Source organism: Mesoplodon bidens (genome assembly GCF_964165515.1).
Source record: "Mesoplodon bidens genome assembly, chromosome: 9".
Taxonomy (NCBI): Eukaryota; Metazoa; Chordata; class Mammalia; order Artiodactyla; family Ziphiidae; genus Mesoplodon; species Mesoplodon bidens.
In genome coordinates this window covers 62,088,551-62,113,746 of record NC_138166.1, presented here as the reverse complement: position 1 = coordinate 62,113,746, position 25,196 = coordinate 62,088,551, and the positions used below count along the sequence as shown (strand labels likewise).

General features: G+C 43.4%; 1 protein-coding gene across 4 annotated transcripts in view; it reads left to right on the top strand.

Annotated features, from left to right (window-relative positions):
* Window positions 1-25,196, top strand: part of PDE1C (phosphodiesterase 1C) — a gene marked incomplete at both ends in the record, with an annotated part of 531,390 nt that overhangs the window by 175,122 nt on the left and 331,072 nt on the right. For all 4 annotated transcript variants that reach the window (XM_081244322.1, XM_081244325.1, XM_081244324.1 and 1 more), the window contains one exon: window positions 8,440-8,611. In XM_081244322.1, the coding sequence (XP_081100448.1) occupies window positions 8,440-8,611 (172 nt within the window). The remainder of the gene's footprint in view (window positions 1-8,439; window positions 8,612-25,196) is intronic.

Sequence of the window (25,196 nt, the reverse complement as noted above, 5' to 3'; positions counted from 1 at the left end):
GGAAGACAAAAATAAGAACAGAAAACAAAGACAGCAAAGAGAAAACAGTAATAAATATGGTAGCTATTAATCCGGTTATATAAATAATCATTTAAATGTCAGTGGTCTAAATTGACTAATGGTTTCAATGTACTGATGAAAACATGGTTAATAACCAACCATGGTGATAGCTCAATATTGCCCCTGTTGGCTGGCTTTCCCTTGTTGTACCCTGATCCACTCTCTCTGTCCTCCACTCACTCCTGCTTCCTGAAATCACATCCAGATAACCTACTTAGCCCTTGTCTCAGGATCTACTTTCTAGAAGGAAACTAGGCCACGACCCTACATTGGAAGCAATTCAGGATGGGCTAAGAAAGGCCCCTTTCTCTGGATATGGTGGTATTCTTTGTTTCACTCTTAATATGTTTCCTGTGATATATTTTTTACTTAAAATTGTTGAAACCATTCTGTTCACCTTTTGCCTTAAAGGTTTATTTATTTATTTTTTGCGGTACACGGGCCTCTCACTGTTGTGGCCTCTCCCGTTACGGAGCACAGGCTCCAGACGCGCAGGCTCAGCGGCCATGGCTCACGGGCCCAGCCGTTCCGCGGCATGTGGGATCTTCCTGGACCGGGGCACGAACCCGTGTCCCCTGCATCAGCAGGCAGACTCTCAACCACTGCGCCACCAGGGAAGCCCAAGGGTTTATTTTTTGAAAAATAGTCTGTCATTACTAATTAATTTACTCCAAGGCCTGTTGAGAACAATCATAAGTTCATACTAATAGTTCTAATTCAGATCCTAAACGACAAGATTCTTCACATTCTCCTATTGTCTACTTTTGTTTTCCTTCTCCTGAAGTGAGAACTCTGGATCCCTGCACCCTCATGACAGCTGCTCATTTGCTCTTTCCTACGATATGTATGACATAGTTTAGATTACTACTTTATGATTACTACTGACTAGAAACCTGCTAATGGAAGTTCAAGATTTCTTTGCAGTGTATATGTTTGTGTGTGTGCCCTAAGAATTGGTCTCTGAGGATGTATAGTTGGAGTATGGTATTCAAAAGATATTTAAATTAATTCTTGTTTTCCATTATGGTTATGTTACCAATTTGATATACAGTTAGATTTGATAGTTCCTGTTTGTATTCAGTTTTAGGATTTCTTTATTCCTTGCTGATTTGATTTTCTTTTTGAATATTAAAACATTTGCATAGTTCAAAAGTAAAAACTATCTGTAAATGCGAAGTCTTTCTGTCATCTTTAGTGTATTCTGCCTACTGTCAACCCATCCCCCTGTAGATAACCATTTTCATGGTTTCTAGTCTGTTATTCTTGTTTGTCTTTTTGCAAAAATATGCAAAGACATCTCCCCTATCTTTTACTCCAGAGATAGCGTAATACACTATCAAATACTAGATAGCATAATATACAACTCACGCATGTTGCTTTTTCCCTACTTAGAATACATATTGGAAATCACTCCTCATCAGTTTACAGACTTTGGGATATTAGTAGCTCATTATGTATATGTAGCATAGTTAATTCAATTGACTAGTATGGTTAGGTTAATTATAGGAATTTCTCAAGGGGTGCAGCAAATATTGGTTATGGACAGCATGAGGACTTTGGTATTGCTAAAGGCTAATTTAAAAAAATCGTAAGAATCCAAAGTGAATATATGTTAAAGATCTTATTTAACTCATTAATTGATGAAGAAACCAGTAAGATGTTACAACTGGTTTGAAGGAGAATCCAAAGAGCAAATATACAAATCCGTCAGAAAAGCTGAGGTGAATTTGCTTATTAGATGTAAAACTGGCAAAATACATCATATCTACAAGGCAATAATTAATTGCATTCCATGGGACAACTTTACATTTCTAAAACCAAAAATCATTTGCATTACTATTAGTTTTCTCCAATTTTCAGAACTGTGAAATAGCTACAAGATAATAGAAAATGGAGATAACTGAGATGGGTGAGCTAGACAGGATATTCACTAAACTTTTTTGTTCATTTCAAGTTTTTAACCATTTTTCTTAACAATGTTTATGGAGGGGATGGGGATGAGGGGTAGGGGAAAACAGATTTATTTTTCCGAAGACTGGCTCTAGTCTGAACCACTCAGTAGTTGCCTTGCATTTTTCTGCCTCTCCAAAGTTTCTTGAGGGCAGGGATGGTGTAATAAAAGCTTCTGTATGTCTTGAAGGATTCAGCACAGAGCTCTAAAGTGCTCCGCACTGTGCTAGAGTATTGGGGGCACAATCGTAAATCCCCTTCTGTTGATGGTTGGCATGTATCAGTGGACTCATGCCCCAGTCATATCCACTATTCTTGTCTTCCCATTTTGTGCTGTGTTGTTGATGTACAGCAGACTGTTGTCAGTAATTTACCTTCTGAAAGAGATTAAAACAGAAATAGCAAAATTCTCCTTTTAATGCTTCGTGTTATGCCAGCTTCCTGGATCTCTCTCGGGTTTGTGCCTTAGGCCAGGTTATAGGTGATACGGTACTAATGAGCTGTTATAATTAGATCCTTGTGGATGGAGCCCAAGTTCTACTTAAATTACAGCTTTTATCAAGTCAGATAATGGCTGGAACACTCCAGGACAGGGCTGGGGCTTTGATATTGCCCTTCTTTGAAACATTTATTATTATTATTATTATAGTTTTTTAAAAATTATTGTTTGGGTTCAGTGAGAAGGGTAATTTATTCCCCAGTTTATCCTGCTGTGAAAAATTTTCTTATCTCAGTCACGATAGAAGTGTTTGCTGAAATAGAATATTCTCATTTGAATCACGTATTCATCATCTGTGTGCTTCCTCTTCATGAATATGGAGGGGATCTTTGCTTATATTTTCTATCTTGAAATACAGCTTTTCAGAGCACGGTTCAACTGCAGGCCCATGAGCTGCTCCACCCCCAGCATTTTCTAACAGCATCACAGTCTACCTGGCTGCTTAACCAGAAACCTCAATCCATCTTGCCACTTCTCTCTTCATCGTCTACACCCAATCAGTTACCAAATCCTACTGATTCTACTTGCTTATCTCCTAAATCCACCTGTTTCTCTCTGTCTTCATTATCACTGTGCTTTTCCAGACCCCTTATTTTCTCACGGCCAATTTGCCTTTTGGTTGATCACCCGGTTCTAGGCTCACGCACACCTCCCAACTGAAACATCCTCTGTATTGCTGGTTCCCAACATTTTTTTGAGCAAAGACCCCGCCCCGCCCCCCCCTTAAGTTAAAAAACAAAACAAAACAAAAATCAAATCAAAGACTATCCCATGAGAGTGATTGTTCTCTGGGTTCTCAAAGGTCAAGAGAACCAGGCCATTTCCATTTTTTGAGTTTCCCAGAATATTAAAAAATGTGAGGAAATGCCAAAATAAGCTATAAAAATTGTAGTGTGTTACAACTGTTTGTGTTTAACAAATTAATAATTTTAACATGAGAAAACTGCAGTGTAGTTATGCCTTTCACAAGATAATTGGAGGATTTATTAAAATGTCAGTTCTTAGTACTTTATAGAGGGTGTATCATTTGAATATGGGGAACACCTTTATGTTAATATGCTGAGCACACATATAACATTTAGGAAAACATTTGGCTACAAACAACCAAATACCTAAGAATGTAATAAGTCAGTATTCATATGTCTCACATCTAGAAATCTGGAGATGAGGGAGACCAGGGAAGCTGTTCAACTGTGTTGTCGGGGATTCAGGTTCTTTCCACCTTTCTGTTTTTCCATATGCAAGGTGTAAGCTTTTGTCCTAATGCTTGTCAACCTCATGGTCACGAGATGGCTGCTGTAGCTCTAACACACGTTCACCTTCCAGTAAGAAGAAGAAAGAAAAGCAAAGGGGAAAATAAGGAAAGGCAAAATTTAAAGGGACAAAAATGTTTTTCTCCTGTTGAGGCTTTACTTTTTCATTGGGACAGAGACACTAGTCCCAGGGATTTCCACCTACATTTCATTGGCCAGAATTATAACATATGGTTAGCCATAGCAGTAAGGGAGGCTGGGAAATTGAGTATATTGTCTTCTAGCCTCTTTGGAAGAGGAAGGCAAGTAAAAAGGGAGTTGGGAATGAATGTTGAGTGAATCGTATTTGTAGCTTCTGCCACAGTCATCTTCTTTTTTTTTTTCTTCTTCCTTTTTATATATTTTTTTATTGCGGTGAAATTTACATAACTTAAAATTAACCTTAAAAAATTATTTTTATTTGTATTTTTTTAAACATCTTTATTGGAGTATAATTGCTTTACATTGTTGTGTTATATTCTGCTGTATAACAAAGTGAATCAGCTATACATATACATATATCCCCATATCCCCTCCCTCTTGTGTCTCTCTCCCAGCCTCCCTATCCTACCCATCCAGGTGGTCACAAAGCACCGAGCTGATCTCCCTGTGCTATGCAGCTGCTTCCCACTAGCTATCTATTTTACATTTGGTATTGTATATATGTCAATGCCACTCTCTCACTTCGTCCCAGCCTACCCTTCCCCCTCCCCATGTCCTCAAGTCCATTCTCTACATCTGTGTCTTTATTCCTATCCTGCCCCTAGGTTCTTCAGAACCTTTTTTTTTTTTTTTTTTTAGATTCCATGTATATGTGTTAGCGTATGGTATTTGTTTTTCTCTTTCTGACTTACTTCACTCTGTATGACAGACTCTAGGTCCATCCACCTCACTACAAATAAACTCAATTTCGTTTCTTTTTATGGCTGAGTAATATTCCATTGCTACATCTTCTTTATCCATTCATCTGTCAGTGGACACTTAGGTTGCTTCCATGTCCTGGCTATTGTAAATAGTGCTGCAATGAACATTGTGGTACATGACTCTTTTTGAATTATGGTTTTCTCAGGGTATATGCCCAGTAGGGGGATTGCTGGGTCGTATGGTAGTTCTAGTTTTAGTTTTTTAAGGAACCTCCATACTGTTCTCCATAGCGGCTGTCTTCTTTTAAACTTGCCAGTGTATCTTTGCAGCTGCTGGTACAACTTCTGAAGGTGTTATTGCATGTCCATCTGGGACCCCTGATGGACAGATAGCTTGGATCACATGACCCTTCTGATTCACTGACTGAGAAAATGAAAAACCTATTATGCATTCATTAGTGCTTTTACATAAATTTCTAGTTTATTAATCATATCTATATATACTTAAAAATTAGTCGTATATATAGACTTCATTATTTCATCTACAGATACAATGGATTCACAGACCTCTTCATATAGCCTTGCTAGTCCCCACGGGTTCACTACTCTACAGCACCCTAGTTTCCTTTCAGAAACACAGAAATGGTCATGTCACCATAACCTTGGTTAAAAATCTTTAGTTCTTTTTTGCCTACAGAAGAAATTCTAAAATAATTAGCATTTTATTCAAGGCCCTATACAACCAATCTTTGGCCTTATCTCTGGTCACTGTCCTCTCTCTCGAGCTGCTTTGTTCTGCCACGGAGCCTTTGCACATGCTATTTGCACTGAATGCTCTTCTCTCTCTTCCCCATCTGCTGAAGATCTGTTCCTGCTTTAGACCCATATCAGACATTACGTTCGCTGTGTGGCTTTCCCCAGGGCCCTGAGGCAGAGGGGGGGAGCTCTCCTCTGCCCCTTCTAGCACTTCTTTGTCCCTTAGTTATGGTGCATTGTCCATTTATTGTGATTACTTATAGGCTGACTCATCCCAAGGGAACCAGTCTCATTCATCTATTTCGAGAGCCCATAATGGATTCTGGCATATTGAGGGAATTCAAAATTTGTATATTGAATGAGTAAATGAAAGAATGAAGGGAAATAGGCAGGGAGTTTATTGTAAGGTCTTCACTTAGATCAAATCTAAGAAAACAGGCTGCTGCTTTTGTCTTCCTCCTAGAACCAGACCTTCGTTAACACAAAACCAGACTTTCATTAATAGGACCAGATCTTATTAAGATATGTGTTTAGGACTTTGAAAAAGCTGTCTTGCATTTCAGGAGTTGGAAGGCTCTGTTTCCTGCTCTTAATGTGCCTTAATTTTCTCTGGATTGACACAAAAGCAGTTTGGGTGTGGTACACCCCCAAGGATCATTCGTGACCATGGTCATTAAAAGAGTTGTTTTTGGACCCATGGGTGTCCTTGGTGAAGGTTCAGGGGTCCTCATGAGGTGCTCCCTTTTGTGTGTGAAGTTCTTTTGATCTTAGCTGCAGAGACAACCTTCAGGCACAACAAACTACGGTGATTTCTTCTGTTGTGGGCTGTGGATGGTTGATCAGGGAGGCATCCTCACGAGCATACGAATCTGTTCTCTACCCACCGATCACATGCATGTGCATTAGCTGGCACTGCTCCTTACCCCTCCATGCCCACCTCGTCATGCCCCATAAAGAGTCTTTGTGTGAATTAGAAAAAGGTCCTCCTTCTGCACGGATGGGATAGAAAAAGCCAACCCCCTCTGGATGGACACAGCTCCGTGGGTGCATGACTAAGAGACCTGACAGTATATCTGAGCAAAGATAAAGGCTTTCTTTCCTCTGGGAAGAGGATAACCAGCACCAGCCGATGGTAACTGGGTAATGATAGTGGTCATGCCCTCAGTCTGTACCTTAAAAATATAACTTGCTCATAGACATTTAAAATAATAACTATTTTTATTATTTATTTTTAATACTTATTTGTATTTTTATAATAACTCTTAATTTTAGAACATTTTTAGATTTACAGAAAATTTGCAAAGATAGTACAAAGAGCTCCCAAATACCCCATTCCCAGTTTCCCCAATTATTCAGCTTTTATATTAGTATGGTACATTTGTCACCATTAATGAACCAATATCGATATACATTATTATTAACTAGTGTACATACTTTATTCAGATTTCCTTAGTTTTTCCTAATGTCCTTTCTTAGTTTCAGGACCCCATCAGGATACCACATTTAGTTATCGTGTCTTCTTAGGCTCCTCTAGGCTGTGACAGGTTTTCAGACTTTCCTTGTTTTTTGATTACCTTGACGGTTTTGAGGAGTCCTGGTCAGATGTTTTGCAGAGTGTCTGTCTGTTGGGATCTGTCTTTTCCCTGTGACTAGACTGAGTGTTTTAATGGGTTTTATTATTTTTAGGTGTGGTAAGGCCAACAGATCAGGGGATGACTGCCATTGAAAAGATAGTTTGTTAGTATTCACAGATCCCAAAAGAGGGGGTACACGTCATCCCACGGAGCCACGCTGGGAAGCAATGGGGTTGTTGTGAGGCCGAGGGAGGGAGGAACTGTGGGCAAGAGTCTTTACTGTGGTTTCTGCAGGAAGGAATGGGTTCTGCCAGGTAAGCAGGCTCAGGACTGGCTAGTTTGAGTAATTTTAGTGCGCTCTGGGGCATAGGGGCTGCCCCTAGATGTCTGGTACCTGTCTGGGGTTATCGGGGCAGGTGGAGAGTGGCTCAGGATGTGAAAGCTTGGTGAGGGAGGTGTTGGGGTGTGGTTGCTGGTTTGGTTGGCTGGTATCTGAAAAGCATGCCCCTTGGAGGGGGGACTCTTCCTGAGGAATGGAGGGGAGGGAGGAAGGGGGAGGTGACAGAGGCAGGAGGCCAAGGCAAGATGACTCAAGGGTATTTTCTGGTTGTCCAAACAGGGAATGTCTGGGATACGCATGTAGGGCAGATATTAAAGTATTACGTTTACAGAAGATAGAAACATGCTTAGTACTCTGGGGTTATATATTTTGGGGAGAAAGACCATGGAGGTAAAGTGCCATTTTCATCACATCCTATCCAGGATATAACTTATCACTGTTGATATTGACCTTGATTACCTGGCTGATCAGGCCCTATTTTTGGCATCATATCTACTTCAGGTCTGCCCTTAATGTTCATCTCATATGTTTGAAGTGTTTGTAGGGTAAGGTATTGGTAAACATCCGTGTAGTTTTCCTTGAGTCTTGATCTTCCAGAAGAATGAACCTGCCTGTAGTGGGTTCTAGTTCTTAGACAGGGGCCCCTCTTTGGGGTGGGTGTCTCCACAGAATACAGTCTTGAAACTTGGGCCTTAGGCAAGATACGTTCACAGGGGAGACTTTTGTCTGAATATCCTGCTGTTCTCTAAAATGGTAGTCCTTTGTATACTTCCAGTTGCTGAATAAATACTTCAGTAAATACCAACAACTCTGTCAGGAGTTGGAGTTGATTACCACTGAAATGAGACAGGATATATATTCATAATACTTAGCTATGAGTTAAAATGCTCAGAGTATTAACCTATTTTTGTATATAAATTTAAAAAATCCTGGTTACTCCATAAGTTGCCTGACCAAAACCTTTTGGAGCCCTCTGATGTTGGTGGAGATCATGAAAGGTATGTCAGTGTTCCTGCTGTGCTTTTGAAAATCCCGAGTTGGGCAAGGCAGGCCATGGAGTTGATTGGTAACTCACCTGCACCCCTTTTCCCCCCTCATGCCTCAGGGTCTAAGTCGCAGAACTGTCTGTGGAACTCCCTGATCGACGGTCTCACAGGGAATGTCAAGGAGAAGCCACGGCCGACGATTGTCCATGACCCCCGGCCACCGGAGGAAATCCTAGCTGATGAATTGCCTCAGCTTGATAGCCCGGAAGCCTTGGTGAAAACGTCCTTCAGGTTTGGTGGATTGCAACTCAGTTTGTTCCTTCTTATTTGCTTGTGGAGTTATTTCAGTCCAGTTGGATGCCACGTCAGCGTGGCCAGCAAATTACCTCATTTCTCTGCACGAACTAAATTAGAATTGATGAAGTAGTGTCGGAAGTAATGCCCGCTAAACTTCTGGCTGGATTTCCTGAATGTAGTGAAGACCGTATCAGTAGTTAAGTTGCTGTTGGTATTTAATTGGTATTGGCGTTTAAATGCTGAGGCAAAGGATTTACTGACATTGGCAATTTGAATTGGATTAATGAGTCTTTTGCTTCAAAGGAGGATGACGCAGGGAGATAAGTGCACAGGGAAAAAGCATGTGGTGGGAATTAACTCAGCCCCGTGTCTTTAGAGTCCCTTGCTGGGGGAAGTTTTCTAGTTGTAAGAGAAATGAGAGCTGTTGCCTTCTGAAATGAAGTGCGGATCTTCTTGTGTGGTTTCCCAGGTGGCTGTTGACTCTGTTCTTGTTCATCGTTTAGTCCTGCGTTTTCCTGCAAAATTCTCTGGTGTTTTCTTTTTGTATTGTACTCCACTTCCATCATGAGGCGTCTCCTTACCTTCTCACTTGTATTAAATAAAAATCAGTCTGGGTATGGATGCGGTATAGAAAAGTGATTCTTTTTTCTGAATGGGTCTTTCAAACTCACTTTTGAAATATGCAGTCGTACTGGTATCAGAAATTACGTTTTAATGATTTTGCCAGCCTGCCTTCCTCCCCTCCTTTCCCCCTGTATTTCTAATTTTACTTCTTTCATTTTTCTTTCCATTATATAAGGCTTTCATACTCTCCACATGGCTAGTAGTACATGTAAGCTTCCCTTTTCTTCCCTCATAAACAAATCAGACAGGATTTGGAGTACAGGAAATATACTCGAAAAATGTGCTCTCTTTTGCCTCCAGGTGATATGTGTAATCGCCCAGTAAAAACCATTTCATTGTGTGAAGGTTCTTAGTGTGGACTGAATTATAGATGAGTTCTGAAAAGGAGTGATGAATAGGGGTTTGGATTTCTTTATATAATGTGACTGATGCAGTGGCGGGACCAGAATTGCAAGGCAAATGCTTTTCTTATTCCTAGTAAGTGTTTACTGCATTGTGAGGTTTAAATAAAATAAAAACCACTCAAGTAGAGAGAAGTACATTCTATGAACCTGTGATTCTCTGCAAGTGACTGGGGGGCGGGGGGAAGAGGGGAGGGTGAATGGGTCTCATGGTCTGTGTGTTCTCATCTCCAAGTGTCTCTGGTGGAGTCAACCCCTTCATATACTGTCTTCTGGTACTTACACCTTCCACCTCAAACCAGGTTCATCGTCTTCTTCAGTGAACAGCTAAAGAGCTGCCGCCATGAAAAGAACATCTTATTTGCTAGTCCAACTCCATTACCGTCATCCCTTCTCTTTGCATTCCCTCTGTGCTCTTTAATAGAGAAAAGGTACTGGTGACCATGAACTTCTTTTGATCTGCTAGTTGTATTATGTGCCACTGTCTTGGTTCCAGAAAGAGATTAAGTTATAAGTTTGTTAAGGTCAGGATTTATTTCTGATTCCTTGTAGCGCATGGCGTGTAGTAGGAGAAACACAGTAGGTGTAAATATGCCAGTCCTATAGCAGTGGAAGCCAGAAATGTATTGGCATTTGTTGTTCATTCACTGGTCTCCTTAATACAATTCTGTGCTATCCTGGAACCATCCTTTCTTCCAAAGAAGATAGTTGATTTCAACAGCAGTGTTAGAGGGTAAATATTCTCTAATGCAGTTGTCCTTAATTGTGGAAGTAACGTCAGTTGTGAGATTTGTTGCAGGTAAATTATTCTAAGCAAAATGTGGGAACAGCTTACTTATCGTGAAATAATTTAGGGCAGAATCAAGGTTGCTCTTGTAGCAGAAGACCTAAATAGACCTTTCTTCAAAGAAGACGTACAGATGGCCGCACATGAAAAGCTGCTCAACATCACTAATCATTAGAGAAATGCAAATCAAAACTATAATGAGGTATCACCTCACACCAGTCAGAATGGGCATCATCAGAAAATCTACAAACAACAAATGCTCAAGAGGGTGTGGAGAAAAGGGAACCCTCTTGTACTGTTGGTGGGAATGTAAGTTGATACAGTCACTATGGAGAACAGTATGGAGGTTCCTTAAAAAACTAAAAATAGAACTACCATATGACCCAGCAATCCCACTTCTGGGCATATACCCAGAGAAAGCCATAATTCAAAAAGACACATGCACCCCAATGTTCATTGCAGCAGTATTTACGATAGCCAGGTCATGGAAGCAACCTAAATGCCCATCGACAGATGAATGGATAAAGAAGATGTGGTACATATATACAATGAAATATTACTCAGCCATAAAAAGGAATGGAATTGCGTCATTTATAGAGACTGTCATACAGAGTGAAGTAAGTCAGAAAGAGAAAAACATCATATATTAACGCGTATATGTGGAATCTAGAAAAATGGTGCAGATGAACCGGTTTGCAAGGCAGAAATAGAGACACAGGTGTAGAGAACAAATGTATGGATACCAAGGGGGGAAAGCAGGGGTGGGGGTGGTGGGGGGATGAATTGGGAGATTAGGATTGACATGTATACACTAATATGTATAAAATAGAGAAGTAATAAGAACCTGCTGTATAAAAAATAAATAAAATAAAATTCAAAAAAAAAAAAGGTTGCCCTTGTAATAATACCACTTGTTTTCTAGATGCCTTTTGGATTGCAGAGAAGGAATGAGTTATAGCTGGATATTAAATAATGTGATAGGAATATATCACAGTGTGCTCCCCCCCACCTCCCTTTTTACTCCAGGAGTGAAAAAACCTGGTAATTGCTGACTCCAATATCAGTGACTCTGGAAAATCTAGGATGACCAGTGCATTATGCTCCTACAGCTTTAAACTTCAGGGGTGTATCCATGATCAGTGCTCTCAAGCCCTACGATAACTTCTTTAACCAAGCAGTACAGTCGTCCCTTTGCTGAGATTGAGGTGTTGGGTTCTTTCTTCTGACTCTGAAATTCAGTGTCTCAGCCACCGTGCCGTGTGTGTGTGTGTTTGTGTGTGTGGACACACTTATACACAACCCCACACACAATTAAGGGATCCAGGCATGTGACTGTGAACATCCTGCCCTTTGCAGTTCTGCAGTCTTGTTTGCTGCGGAGAAACACATGGTTCTCGTGAATTGGCATCCTCTGTCCTCATAGCTCCTCCGCAGGGTCGTTACCACCGAGCAACAGGGGAGAAGTGATAGCTTTGCCTACTCCCTTCTCCTTCTCCTTGTTCACACTTGGAGGGCATTTGGAATTGGGGGCCACAAAATTTTTTTTTGCTTGGGCAAGGAAATAAATGCCTCTTTATTGGTGCTGGAGCTGTTCCTGAGGCAGTCAGACCATGGGACCCTCACTGGGACCCTTGCCCTCAGCTACTTCCATCCGTGGGAGATACTCTGTTCCAAGGGCACCTCTTGTATCAGCTTCTGTAACTGATGCAGAAGTGGGCGTGGGAGGTGGGGGTGTCCTTCCGGGCAGCAGCTGGGGACGCACGTGCAGGTAGCACTTGGCAGCCACCTCCTGCTCCTCCACGCCTTTGAGCAGATACAGACAGAGTGAATAAGATTAGACTTGGGTTTTGTGGGTCCAGGTGCAGACACTGTGGGCTCTGAAAGCTCACGAAGCCTCTGGCATGAAAAAGTCTGCTTTCAAAACCCGAGACTTTTGAAAAGAGGAAAGCGGGAACCATAGCTAAATGAAAAGGCTCGAGTGTCTCGAAAGTAGACACTTCTGGGAACTGTACCCAGGTGCCTGTTTTCCTTGTTCCTCACGACCTGTCCCTTTGAACCTTGTTCTGCTCAGGTTTTTCTTAAAAGAGATGAGAGAATATGCTGAGCCTGAAGCTTAAGGAAGATAGACCAGTCCAGCCAGTCTGTTTAGTGACCGGAATCTTAGTGTTTACCACTAGAGGACCCAAGAGAACAGGAAAGAGCTGGCTGCTGAGAACCCTTTATCTCCCCAGCTTCTAGTGTGCACATTTGCAAAGGTGAGACCCAGCCCAGATTGTACTGAAAGTCAAGGAAACCAATGTTTATTGAGCATCTGCTATGTCTAGGAACTGTACATTCATTTGCTCATTTAATCTCTCCAAACCCTGGCAAGGTGTGTATTGCTATCCCAGTTGTGCAGGTCAGGAAACTGAGTCTCAGAGAGATCAAGTAACTTACCCAAAGCCACCCAGCAAGTGGCAGAGCTGGAAATTTCAACCCAGTCCACCTGGCTCCAAAGCCTTACCTGTCCACCATGTTCTACCACCACATTACCTTGGCTTTCCTGCTTCTGGGTTTGCTGTTGGTGAAATAAGATAGTGTGATTGATTCTACTAATCTGGATGTGCAATTTGGATACATAGCTTGAGGCTTATCCTATGAGACTGACCCTGTTCTATTTCACTCAATCTTTTTTCTAGTCTAAACTTACGTTTTTGATCCACCTACCCCTTTCCAGTAGGAGCCCATTAAGGTAAACTTTATGTCCAATAAATTCGTTGAGGGATCCTGTTAAATGCAGACCCACATTCAGTAGGTCTGGGTAGCAGCCTGTGAATCTGTGTTTCTGACAAGCTCCCAAGTGATGTGATGATGGCCCAGGGACCACCCTCTGAGGAGTGAGGCATGGGCTTTGGAATACCACAGGCATGAATTTGCAAATGCTCTTCTCAACTGTGTGATTTTGAGTCATGGTTTTGATTCTCAGTTGCCTCATTTTACAAATGGAAACAGTGAAATAACAGCAGTGGCCTTGGGTCCTGTTGCTAGGATTAAGTGGGCGATGAATATGACAGCCCCTCATTCCTTCCCTCCCAGTTTTTCAAAATCCTGTTGAGGAGTGGATTGATCCTCTGCACCTTGACCCCTTCTTCTGTGACTGGGCTGTGCAATGTGCCCCAGGCTGGGAATACAAGCCCAGTAGGTACTTTGTGAGCAAGGCTGGCCTCTGGCCTGACCTCCTTGCGCAGTAGTGGAAATTCTGAAGCCATCCAGCACGTTGGCCATCTCAGTTACTTACCTTGAATTGTGTGACTCAACATAGGTTTTGATAATTTTGCATTTGGAAGAAGAGTATGCTCACTCCCTGGAGAGTCACTGGGGGATTGATGAACTTCTCCTCCCACACAGAATGGACTTATTTGGGCTTTGGCAAAAGCGTTCCTGATTCTATACATAACGTACTAAGAATATGTCCCAGACAGCAGAACTGCATTGAGCCAACACCCTCGGCCGCGGATGAGATTAAGTCCTTGTCAGGTGCCATTTAATGGATTGCGTTTTCCACGCAGAATTAAATCGTTGAACTCATCCTCATTTTGGCTTTTGGCATTCATTTTTCCACCAACAGCTATAGCCAAGAAACCAGTTTCTGACTTGATTACTTTCAGGAAATGTGCAATCTGGCTGATGCTATGGCTTGGTGTGGGGTAGCGTCCCCTGCAGCTTCAGACCCCACCCCGGGATGAGTCATGGGTTAAAATTCCCAATTAGCTCATGGGAAAGTCTGGTCACATGTCTTTCTCTATCACCATATGTTGGTCACCCACCGGGAACTTCGGGGGTCCCCTACTTCCGTGACTTAGTGCTGTCTCCCTGGAGTTGACATTTTTCCTTTCTAGTCTTCGCTAATCCAAAGCAGTAGAGTTTTGCTCAGGTCTGTGAAGGGGAAAAATGAAAGAATGAATTCTGATTTTTTTTAAAACTCAGACGAGTTTCTGTTGCAACTTTGGCTTCCCACAAGGGAAATATTTAGGCTTCTCTTTGCAAAGCAAGTTTTTATAGACAGATTTTCCAGTGTTGGAAATTGACAAAGCATATATCATGCAGACACCATTCTGTCTGCATTCTTCCTGGTCCTTCCACTAGTATATTGGGAAAGAGGCAGCTTGTCTCTGTGGTGGCCATGTGAATGCACCTCTCACATCTCTGACCACAGGGAATGTACTTGACCCATGGCCCCAGCTTCTGTGCGAGGATATTTGTCCCTATGATGGCTCTGGCTGCGTTTCTCAAGGGCACTTTCAGCCAATGACTGAGAGTGCCAGGGATCCTAAGGGTGGCCATTCCTGGGAGACACGGGACTCCTCTGATGGTGACTTCAGCTCGAGGACTCCAAGTTCCTTGGTGAACTTTCTTTAGAGCTGCACTGTGATCTAAGACGCTCCCACCCAACCTGCCATCCTTGTGTCCTTCACTGGGAGTCAGACCTGCATCTCGCCTCTCCCTGCCTCCTCTGGCTCCTTCCCCATTTTCTCTTTCACATGTTCCCCCCTGATACATTTCTTGCATGTCTAATCCTTCCTCGGCACCTGCTTCTCAGAAGGCCCTGGCTAACGCAGTCTCACACCATGCTGCGATCCTCTGCTGGCCCACCACTGCCAGCTCTGTGCTGTGGGCACAGCTTCAGCTTCAAGGCTACTGGCCTAGAAATCCTGGACCAGTTCTCTGTACTTGATTTTATATTTGATGCTGCACCTTTCGCCGTGGGCTCTAGTGGTGGGGTGAACATGGGGCAGGCCACAATTCTTTTTAGTCTTTTGTACTTTTATTGCCCACTGGAGACTTTGCTGAAACATTGAGATTAACTAAAGAAATTACAACATGAGAAGGGAGCATTTAAAATCGTACCCCAAATATAATTGTTTCTTTTGTACAAGGGAAATGCTAAAGAATGTTGGACATTGTACAGTTGGTTTGAACACTTTGGTTGCCAGCCAGTGGACCGGTCTCCAAGGCTAACTTCCCCTTAAGAGCGTATCCTTTTTCAAACCAGACACATTCTCATCAGGCTATTGGGGAAGCCAGGGTTCTACCCATAGGAATGGCACTCATCCGAGGTGTCCTCAACAGCTTGGTCTATGCCTAAATCAGAATAACTCCTAGCAGCACATTTTACAAAGTGTGAGTGAGTCATCCTAGGAGAATCCCACAGGGAGGAGTGGGGAGCTTCCGTACTGTCAGGCAGGGGAGAGGCTCGGATACTCCTGGAGGCTTCATCTCCATCTCTCTGCCAGGGTGCAGCGTGGGTCAACCTCCCGTGCTTCCTGATGAGCAACGGGAACTTCTGTCCTTGGTCACACAGAGACCTGAAGTGTGCTAGGAGTCTCTGAAGTTCTCTCTAAGTGAAAGAAGGCCTCCCATCTCTCTATGGCAGTGCTGTGCATCCCATCAAGGTCTGGTCATGATTCTCATGTGCTTCTGGATCAGATTGTCTGGCCTTTAGCCCTTGGGTACTTTGTCCCATGTCAACCTCATGGGCCAGCTCCCCAAGCACAATCCCTGGTAGCTTCTGAGGTTCAACCTCAGGAGCTTGTGGGAACCTCTGGGTCCTGTCCAAACCACACAGAACCCGAGACAACCTGGGGAAGCAAAAACCCAGCCTCCTTCTACCTGCCTCTGCTGGCCACAGAGTTTACTCCGATGTGGACCTTCTGGTTTATGGGTAGATGTCCCTCTAGAAAGAGAAGAGGAAGTCTCACTCCTGCCCTGTCTGCCTCATCTCCCTATAATCCCCCAAGTCCGAAAAGCTGGGTCTCTGGCTTCCTGCTTCTCCTACATTATATCCTCCTCTTCCCCAGGACCAGGCCTTGGGCTAAGTCTTAATGGTGGATGAGGTAAAGAGACAGATTGGCCTAACTGATATGGGACCCTACAGTGGGAAATACCTCAGAAGCACCATATGTTATGCCTTAGAAACTTTCAGTGATGAAGGACTTTACCTCATCGGTTTTTCTGAAGTAAAATTAAGGTTCCCTAAATAAAAATAGAGCAAAACCCTTTGAAACTGTGCCCTGCGGTAATGCAAGTCTGGATATCCCTTGATTGGTGATTGGTCCCTGTCCTCAGCAGTGGGGGATCCCGGGTTATGTTATGAACCTCACAATAATGTTACCTTGTGTTTTACTCTGTAGAAATTTTGGTCCCCACTTGCAGCCTTAAGGCAGGGTTTCTGCCCTTGCTAGCAGGAAAGGAGAGATTTCCTTCTTATTGAATCTTTCTAATAACAGATGCTCTCTTGCCATTCAAGTGCTCCGTGCTTGTTCTGCAGTCACACCCCATGCCCGGCACTGGAGCCACTTGAGGAGAACTGGACCAGCACGTACCCTTGCCCCCGGACCTCACATGGATCAGTGAATATGTTGAATGACACTTGGTGTAACCATTGAAACAGGCCAGGCTGGATCATGGTGGACATTAAAAGGGAAGCAAAAGGAACGGTGTTAGCCAGGGTCAGGAGGCAGGAAGACACGGCATATGTTGAAGGAACTGTTGGATTTGTGTCTAAGGCATGTGAAAGTGAGGCAGTATTGGAAATGTGAAGTTGAGACCAAATATGGCAGGGTGTTGTTTGCCACGAGAAGAAGGTTCACTTTTATTCCATAGGCAGAGATCTTTGGAGCTTTTGGAAATCTTTGGGGAAGCAGAAAGAAGACTGCATATTTTTTTCTAATTAAATTACAGAATTAGGATTTATATTTACATGCTTCTGCCCTCTATACACAGAACATCAAGACTAAGGTTTTCTGCCTGGCAGCAGAGATGGAATAATGGAGCTGGAGAACAGCATGGGATTTAAAAACCTATGGAGGAAGAAGAGCATGGACAATCTGGGGAAGACACTTGTGAAAATATGTCTTCCCACATGGATTGGAACAGGGACTGTTGTTTTTTCTATTACTTCTAAATGTAGTAGCAGCTAATGGTTATTGAATAGACAGCCCCATAACTGTAGTCTAGCTGCTCCCCATTTATTGATTACTGTTAAGTGCAGCAGGAGTTGAATTTGCTAAGATGAATTACCTGTAGACCCCAGAGGCCAGCTTGGTTGGGGAAGGATGGTTATTTGAACAAGAGCTGTAGACATGCTTGTCCTCCTTTGAAAGGGATGATGATTCTGGCTCAGGTGATGGGGTCAAGTACTTGGAGGCAGACACATTGCAAACTGCCCAAGAGTATAACTTGTGCACACTCTGCAAAGCCAGGAACAGGAGGATGTGAATCAAATAGCAAACTTGGATTCCGGGATCCAAACCTTGATCTGTACATCAGTTTCATTCTTTGAAAATGGTCCATATCGAGAATTAGAAAGGGGATGTATGCAGGGGGCTGAATTATATTTATTAAATTTTGTGTTTCTCTACTGTTTTGATAATTATTCTGTCTTCGACCCTGTCTGGCCCCGTCGGGGCTGAGTTTCGTTGGTCATTAGGTTTCCATGGGTAGCACTGAATCAGGCTTTTGTGTCTAGCTCTGAGCCAACTGGTAGGTACCTACCTTGTTTTTCAAAAAACTATTTTGACAATTTTGAAACCTTCAGAGAAGTTATAAGACTAGTAAAATGAACAACTGTCTGTCTTCCACCTAGAGTCACTTTTGCTTGCTTGCTATCAAATCTATCATCTATTTATCTTTTTTTTTCCAAATCTTTTGACCTTAAGTTGTAGACATCATGACCTTTCAGCTTCAGCTTGTATTGCTTAAGAGTGAGACCACTTTCTTACACACACAGTATAATTACCAAATTCAGGAAGCTTAACTTTGCTATAATACTATCATCTAATATACAGCCCACATTCAGATTTCACCAAATGTTCCAATGTCTTTTATGACAATCTTTTTTTCTGATCCAGAACCCATTCCTGAAGCACACATTACATTTAGTTGTCAGTCTCCTTTAATTTGAAGCAGCTTTTTAGTCTTTCTTTGTCTTGCATGGCATTAACATTTTGAAGCTAACGGGTCACATGTTTTGTGCTGCAGAATGTTCCTCAATTTGGGATTGTCTGATCATTGCCTTGCGATTTGATTCAGGTTATTCATGTTGACAGGAATACTATATAAGTGATGTAGATGTTGCGTCCTCCATGCAGCACTGGAAGAGGGCTGTCGATTGTCCCATTACTGGTGATGTTAGCTTTGATTATTTCATTAAGGTTGTTTCCCCTAATGTCTCCCCGGTAAAGGTGCCGTTCTGCCCTTTGTAGGTAGTAAGTTATCTGCGGGAGATAACTTTGAGATGATGAAGATAATCTCTTCTTTCTTTTTTTTTTTTTTAACATCTTTATTGGAGTATAATTGCTTTACAATGGTGTGTTAGTTTCTGCTTTATAACAAAGTGAATCAGCTATACATATACATCTATCCCCATATCTCCTCCCTCTTGTGTCTCCCTCCCACCCTCCCTATCCCACCCCTCTAGGTGGTCACAAAGCACCGAGCTGATCTCCCTGTGCTATGCAGCTGCTGATAATCTCTTTTTTAACAAACTTTTGTGCAACGGTTTTAGCATCAATTGATGATTCTTGCCTGAATCAATGGTAGTTTCTAACTCTATTATTCTTTCTCCATTTATTAAATGACATTTGATGGTAAATAAGAGCTTTCCCTTTCCTTCCTCTCTTGCTCCCTTTCTAGATTGTAGTGTCAGTATGGATTCTGGATTTTTCTTTCATCCATTGTTTTATAAGCCGTTATATCTTCATCCTACCTGGAGCCCAGGGATGGTGTTTGTGAGAGAAAGGACACAAAGAAGGGTGGTATGGGCAGTCCTTTAGTCTAAAATGCATCAACCCTAATGGGCAGAAATAAGTTTGACTTGGAATATGAAGAAGTGTATCAGCAAATCCAGGCTCTAAATAATCCCCTGTCCTGCGGGTAGGGCCTCCTGGGTGCTCTAATCTGGTGGAAGGCAGTATCTTGACATGAAGCTGGTGGTGCCACTGGAATGATGGGAAATTGCAGAGTGGTGAGAGTGCCATGGAGTGGGTTGGGGGAGGCATTACTTAGCCAGAGAAAGGAGTGTGAATGTATCGTCTGGACTTTTTTTTGTGTGTGTGTGGTACACGGGCCTCTCACTGTTGTGGCCTCTCCTGTTGCGGAGCACAGGCTCCGGACACGCAGGCTCAGCGGCCATGGCTCACGAACCCGTGTCCCCTGCATCGGCAGGCGGACTCTCAACCACTGCGCCACTAGGGAAGCCTCTGAGCTCTGGTTTTAATCCCAGCTCCACTCCTCGCCTGCTGTGTGACCTTGAGCAGGCAGTTGAAGCTGAGCCTCAGTTTCCTCAACCGTTTAATGGGATGAAATCTTCTTTTCCTCGAGGGATACCTGTGAGGAGTCAAGGGGGCTCTGCATGTGGAGCAGTGAGCGCAGTGTCTGGTACCAGCAAGTGCCTTGTAGTCATAGGTAATGCCATCCCGCGTCAGCATCCTGCTGAGTGCTGCTGGGAGATGTACCGTTAGCTGTAGGCCCCGTGTTGTGCGAAGGAATTCGCTTTATCTGGCTGTCCCTCAGGTGTGTCCCTTAGTACTGAAAAGCCACTCTGACACCAGGGGCCTTTGAGGCACCCTCTCCCTCTCTTTAGTTTCTAGCGTTTTCCTCTTAATCCTTGTCCAGTCACGTTGTGTGTAATAACAGTAGCTAACCCGACTGAAGGTGATGTGTCAAGCACTTTTCTACATGCTTTACATGCTGTCTGTTCGATCTGCCCAGCAATCCTGGGAGATTTTTAAATTTTTATTACTTTAAATTTACAGATGGAGAAACTGAGGCGCAAAGTTAACTTACCAAAAGTCAGTCAGACCACCAACTGGTAGGTGTGGGTGGGATTTAGAGCCACACATTCTGGCTCCAGAACCCACATATAACCACTAGACCACACTTCCTCCCTGGTCTAGCATGGACGAGGGGGTCTGTGTCTTCTGGTTTGGTTGTTGGTGTGGATTTGCTTTCTAGCTAGGCTCCTGCTTCCTGCCTGCTTCCCAGTGAAGTACCAGCATCAGCCTACTCTCTTCATTTCCTGCCATTTCCTCGTGCCCAGGATGGACTCTTACTTCACTGCCTGCTGGCCTGCTCTCTTGGGCTTCATCCCCTGCTTACCCCTTCCTCCTGCAGAACATAGCTCAGCCCACAAATGCCACTTTAGCTGCTGGGCTGGAGAACTAGAAGGCCCTTCTTAAGACTTACTGCTCTCCTAGCTGTGGCCTCACACACTTGCTACCCACAGGCCTCTCCTACGAGCTTGTCACCAGCATCACCCTGCAGTCTTGCCAGAGCCCTTTGTCCCCAGCGGCCATGAACCATGGTGGTGTGTGTGTGCAACGCAGGGACTTGGTACAGGAAGGTGGTTTAGAACTGGAGCTTAGAATCAGGCAAAGCTGAATTTCTATCCTAATCCTGTCTGTCACTTACCACGTTGGGAAAGTTACTCAGCTTCTCCTGGGCTCAGTTTTCTTTTCTGCAAAATGGAAATAGTAATGATGGGAGGATAAGATGAGAAAGTGTATGTCAAAACACTTAGCATAAAAACTCCTGAAATCTGAGTAAGGTCATAGGCTAGGTACTTATACTGTGTCAATGTCACCTTCCTGGCTTTGATAACATACTGTAGTTGTGTAAGATGTTATCATTGGCAGAAACTGGGTAATGGGTATGTCGAAGCTCTCTGCACTAGTTTTGGAACTTACTGTGTGTCTACAATCATTTCAGGGCTTCCCTGGTGGCGCAGTGGTTGAGAGTCCGCCTGCCGATGCAGGGGACGCGGGTTCGTGCCCCGGTCCGGGAAGGGTCCCACATGTCACGGAGCAGCTGGGCCTGTGAGCCATGGCCGCTGAGCCTGCGCGTCCGGAGCCTGTGCTCCGCAGCGGGAGAGGCCACAGCAGTGAGAGGCCCGTGTACCGCAAAAAAAAAAAAAAAAAAAAAAGCCATGGAATCATTTCAAAAAAAGATTTAAAAAACCTTTAGCATAGTCCCAAATCTCAATTAATTGTAGTTTTTAAATTATAAAATATCACCAACAAGTCAGTTACTTGGCTCAAGTTCAACTTTTTGAGGTGTGTGTATTTGTGTGTGTGTGTGTGTGTGTGTGAGAGAGAGAGAGAGAGAGAGAGAGAGAGGTCTAAGATAAAGTAGACCAGACAACTTCTAAAATTATTTCCCTTTTCTAATGAATAATATCAGTGGCATCAGCAGCAACCACAGGCAAATTCCCTCCGTGCTGTAGTTTCATCTTCTCCCAGTTGAAAACCTTGTCTTTTACTTAGTAATCCCTGTTCTCTTCAGATTTATTATTTACCTTCTATTTCAGTGGTTCTTAATCCGGGCTTCACAGTATACTCACGAGTGATTAAAACAGCATCCCTGGGGTAGCGCCCAGAGAGCTGTATGATTTGAAAGCTTCTTTGGTTTGTGGAGTGCAGCAGGCCTGAGAACCACGGTTCTACCTGCATTGCAGACTCCCCTTCGGCCCTTTCTCCCTTCCCTCCTTCTCCCACATCCACATTGCCTTGGTGTGTGCTGCTTCCACAGGGCACCATTTTTCTAATGACCGTCAAGGCCTTTCCTGACCATGGTTCCCGGATACAGACGTTGCTCCCTTTTCTTTACAGTCTTTATCTGGAGCGGAGGTCTGGAGTTTTGGAATCATCACAGAATGAGCTCTCCCACCCCTCGAGATGCCATATGTCCATGACATTTTAGATAACTTAAGTGTCACCAAATGTCCCTTATGTTGTCTTTCTCCAAAAGCCAATTCAACAGAATTTAGGCGACGTACATGTTTTCTTTTGGGAATGTGATAGGTGGAAGTTTTCAGAAGGCACTGACTACTTTTGCTTACAGTTTCAGTGGCTGACGTGTTTTCACCACCTTCTGGATAAACTCACTTTGCAACATTGCCTCAGTTTCTTAGTCACCAGTCCTCCTTTATTCATCTTTTACAAAATGAGATTTTGTCATAAAAATAATATACTTATCTTGTAGAACATTTGATAAAGGGTAAAAGAAAAGAAGCCTGAATATAATCCCTGCTGTCATTTTGGCATCCTTCCTGAAGTCTTTATATCTATGACTTATTCTTACAGTCATAATTACAGTGTGGATACAGTTTTGTATTCTAATTTTTTTTACTGAATGTTTTATCTTAAGCATTTTTCCAAGTTGCCACATAATGTGTGTGTGTGTGTGTGTGAGAATATATGTTGGACATTTAGGTTGTCTCCAGTTTTTCTTTTTCTTTTTTGTTTTTTTTTTTTGCTGTGCGCGGGCCTCTCACTGCTGTGGCCTCTCCTGTTGCGGAGCACACACTCCAGATGCTCAGGCTCAGTGGCCATGGCTCACGGGCCCAGCCGCCCCACGGCATGTGGGATCTTCCCGGACTGGGGCACAAACCCATGTCCCCTGCATCGGCAGGCGGACTCTCAACCACTGCGCCACCAGGGAAGCCCTGTCCTTTAGTATTTTATACATCTTCCTCTCTGTGAATAATAATCCATGTTTATAGGGTAACAATTTACATTTATAGGATTGCTTTTTATTCCACATGATCCCAAAATGTTCCTCTCTGATCTCTGCATTCATCATTGAATAGCAGCAGTTACCTGGCAGAAACATCACTGAACCATGTCCACGGCACAGAGGAAGTACAATCAGGGAATGTGGTCAGATGTGCCATGTAGAGGAGGTGGCTTAGAAAAGAGCAAGTTTTGAAAAGTAGGGGAATCAGGTCAGGCATGGATGTGGGAACTTCTTAGGGTTCATTCATTCATGATAACCATTGTCGAACTCCTACCACGTGCCAGGCACTGTAGTAGGCTTTAGGTTTAACATGGAAACAAAATAGGCGTGGTCCCTGTCCTCGTAGGGTTTATAGCTCTAGTACATGGCAGGGAGCTAAGGACTTCCTCAAGTCTGGACTCAGAGGCCCTCCAAAGTGACCATTTTTATTCTAATCAAACATCAAAGAGACCATTGGACTAAAACCTAGCTTTCCTGCCCTGAAAAACTTAGGTCCTGTGGTCACTGGGTGTTTACCCCGGAAAGGCATTTCTGGAACTTAGAGTTACCAGGCATTCTTTGAAGGTACAAGAGAATCCTTCACTTCCCTGTCCCACACTGACTAAAGCAAAACAATGTGGAGGATTTTTTTCTTGAGGATTCTGTCCTGACCAAGGCCTTGGCACCTCCCTGTGGCTCCTGATGTTCAGTTTTTCTCCCTTGGGTTAGTATGGATGTGCATTAAGTGTAGTGCAGGCTCTTAACCTGGGGTCAGGCACTAGTGGATGACTTCAGGGGGTCTGGGAATGCCTCAAAGAGGGCCTAGGGTTACATATTTATTTTTCAGGGAATCTGAACCTTTCAACAGATTGTCACGAGAGTTTGTGATTCAAGAAAAGCTTCAGAACCTTCAGTGCTTTGGAAAGAGCACTGTAGGTGGCAAGAAACCTGGGCCCTTCTCTAGCCATATATCAGGCAAGTTGTTAACTCCCGGTACCTCAGTTTTATCATCTGTACAACAGGGATAAATATTTTCCCTTTCTACCCATCGGGATCATTGTGAGATCAAAGGAGATGATTGTACATGAAAGTGCTTAGAAAATGCCCAGTACCATGGAAAATCAGTACACTGTTGCTGCTATTACCATGGCAGATCATGGTGGGGTTAGTAGCTGGGGCAGGGGATGCAGGACAGGGACAGGAGTTGAATTTGGGCAAGGTGTCTTTCCCCATCATCAGGGAGAGGATTAGCAATCTTTCCTGGTGCCTCAGTGTCCTTAATTCACCCAAGCCCTGGGGCCTTTGCTGTGAGCTCTACCTCATCCTAGGGTGAGAAACAGGAGTCAGGAGAAGGAAGAGAAAATCTTGTGTGGATGACATACGCAGGAAGGAGCAGAACCCCACACCAAAGAGAGAACACTTAACAGAGTAAGCAAACCTTACCAAGTAAGTATGATAGAGAAATGTACTTATTTCTCCTAAATACGTTTACTCTGAGTCTGGGCCTCACCTGGGAAGACCTTTTGTTTTTGGATCCCAAGATACCTGGGTTTGGATGGGGCCTCTGTCATACGTGACCCGGCCAAGCTGCTTAATCCCAACCCCCCCGCCCCCCCCCAGCACTAGTTTCCTCATGTGTAGAACAGAAATAATCATACTTATGCTTTGGGGCTATTGTGAGGATTAAAAACAATACAGTATGTAAAGCTCAGCACAGTGCTTGGTGAACTGCAAATGGTCTTGTACTAGGAGGTGGTCAACCAATATTGCAAATGAAGGACCCTTTCATGGTTCTTACTAAGGGCCTGGCCCTATTCTAAATGTTCCTTTAATCCTTATAATAATCTTTTGGGATAGGTACTACTAGCATGCTCCTTTGACAGATGGGAATACTGAAATGTAGTTAAATAACTTGTCCAAGATCACTTAGCTCTCAAGTGTTGGAGCTGGGTTTTGAACCTCTGTTCTCTCTTGTCTCCAGAATCCAAGTGATTAATCACTGAACTATGCTTAACCCCTCAGCTGAGTTTGAATGGTTCTGCCTGTCCCTCTGGAAGCCCATCAGCAAGATGTGAGACTTTGTCTTCTTGGCAGGGGTCCTTCTGCATATTAGCCCTTGCTCATCCTTGGGATATCCTACCAAACTCGGAAGAAGGATGGTCTATTTCATAGTCCAGGCCAGAGGGAAGCCTAGGAGGTTTGGGAGTGGTCTTTGCCAGCTTTTGGCTTGCTGTAA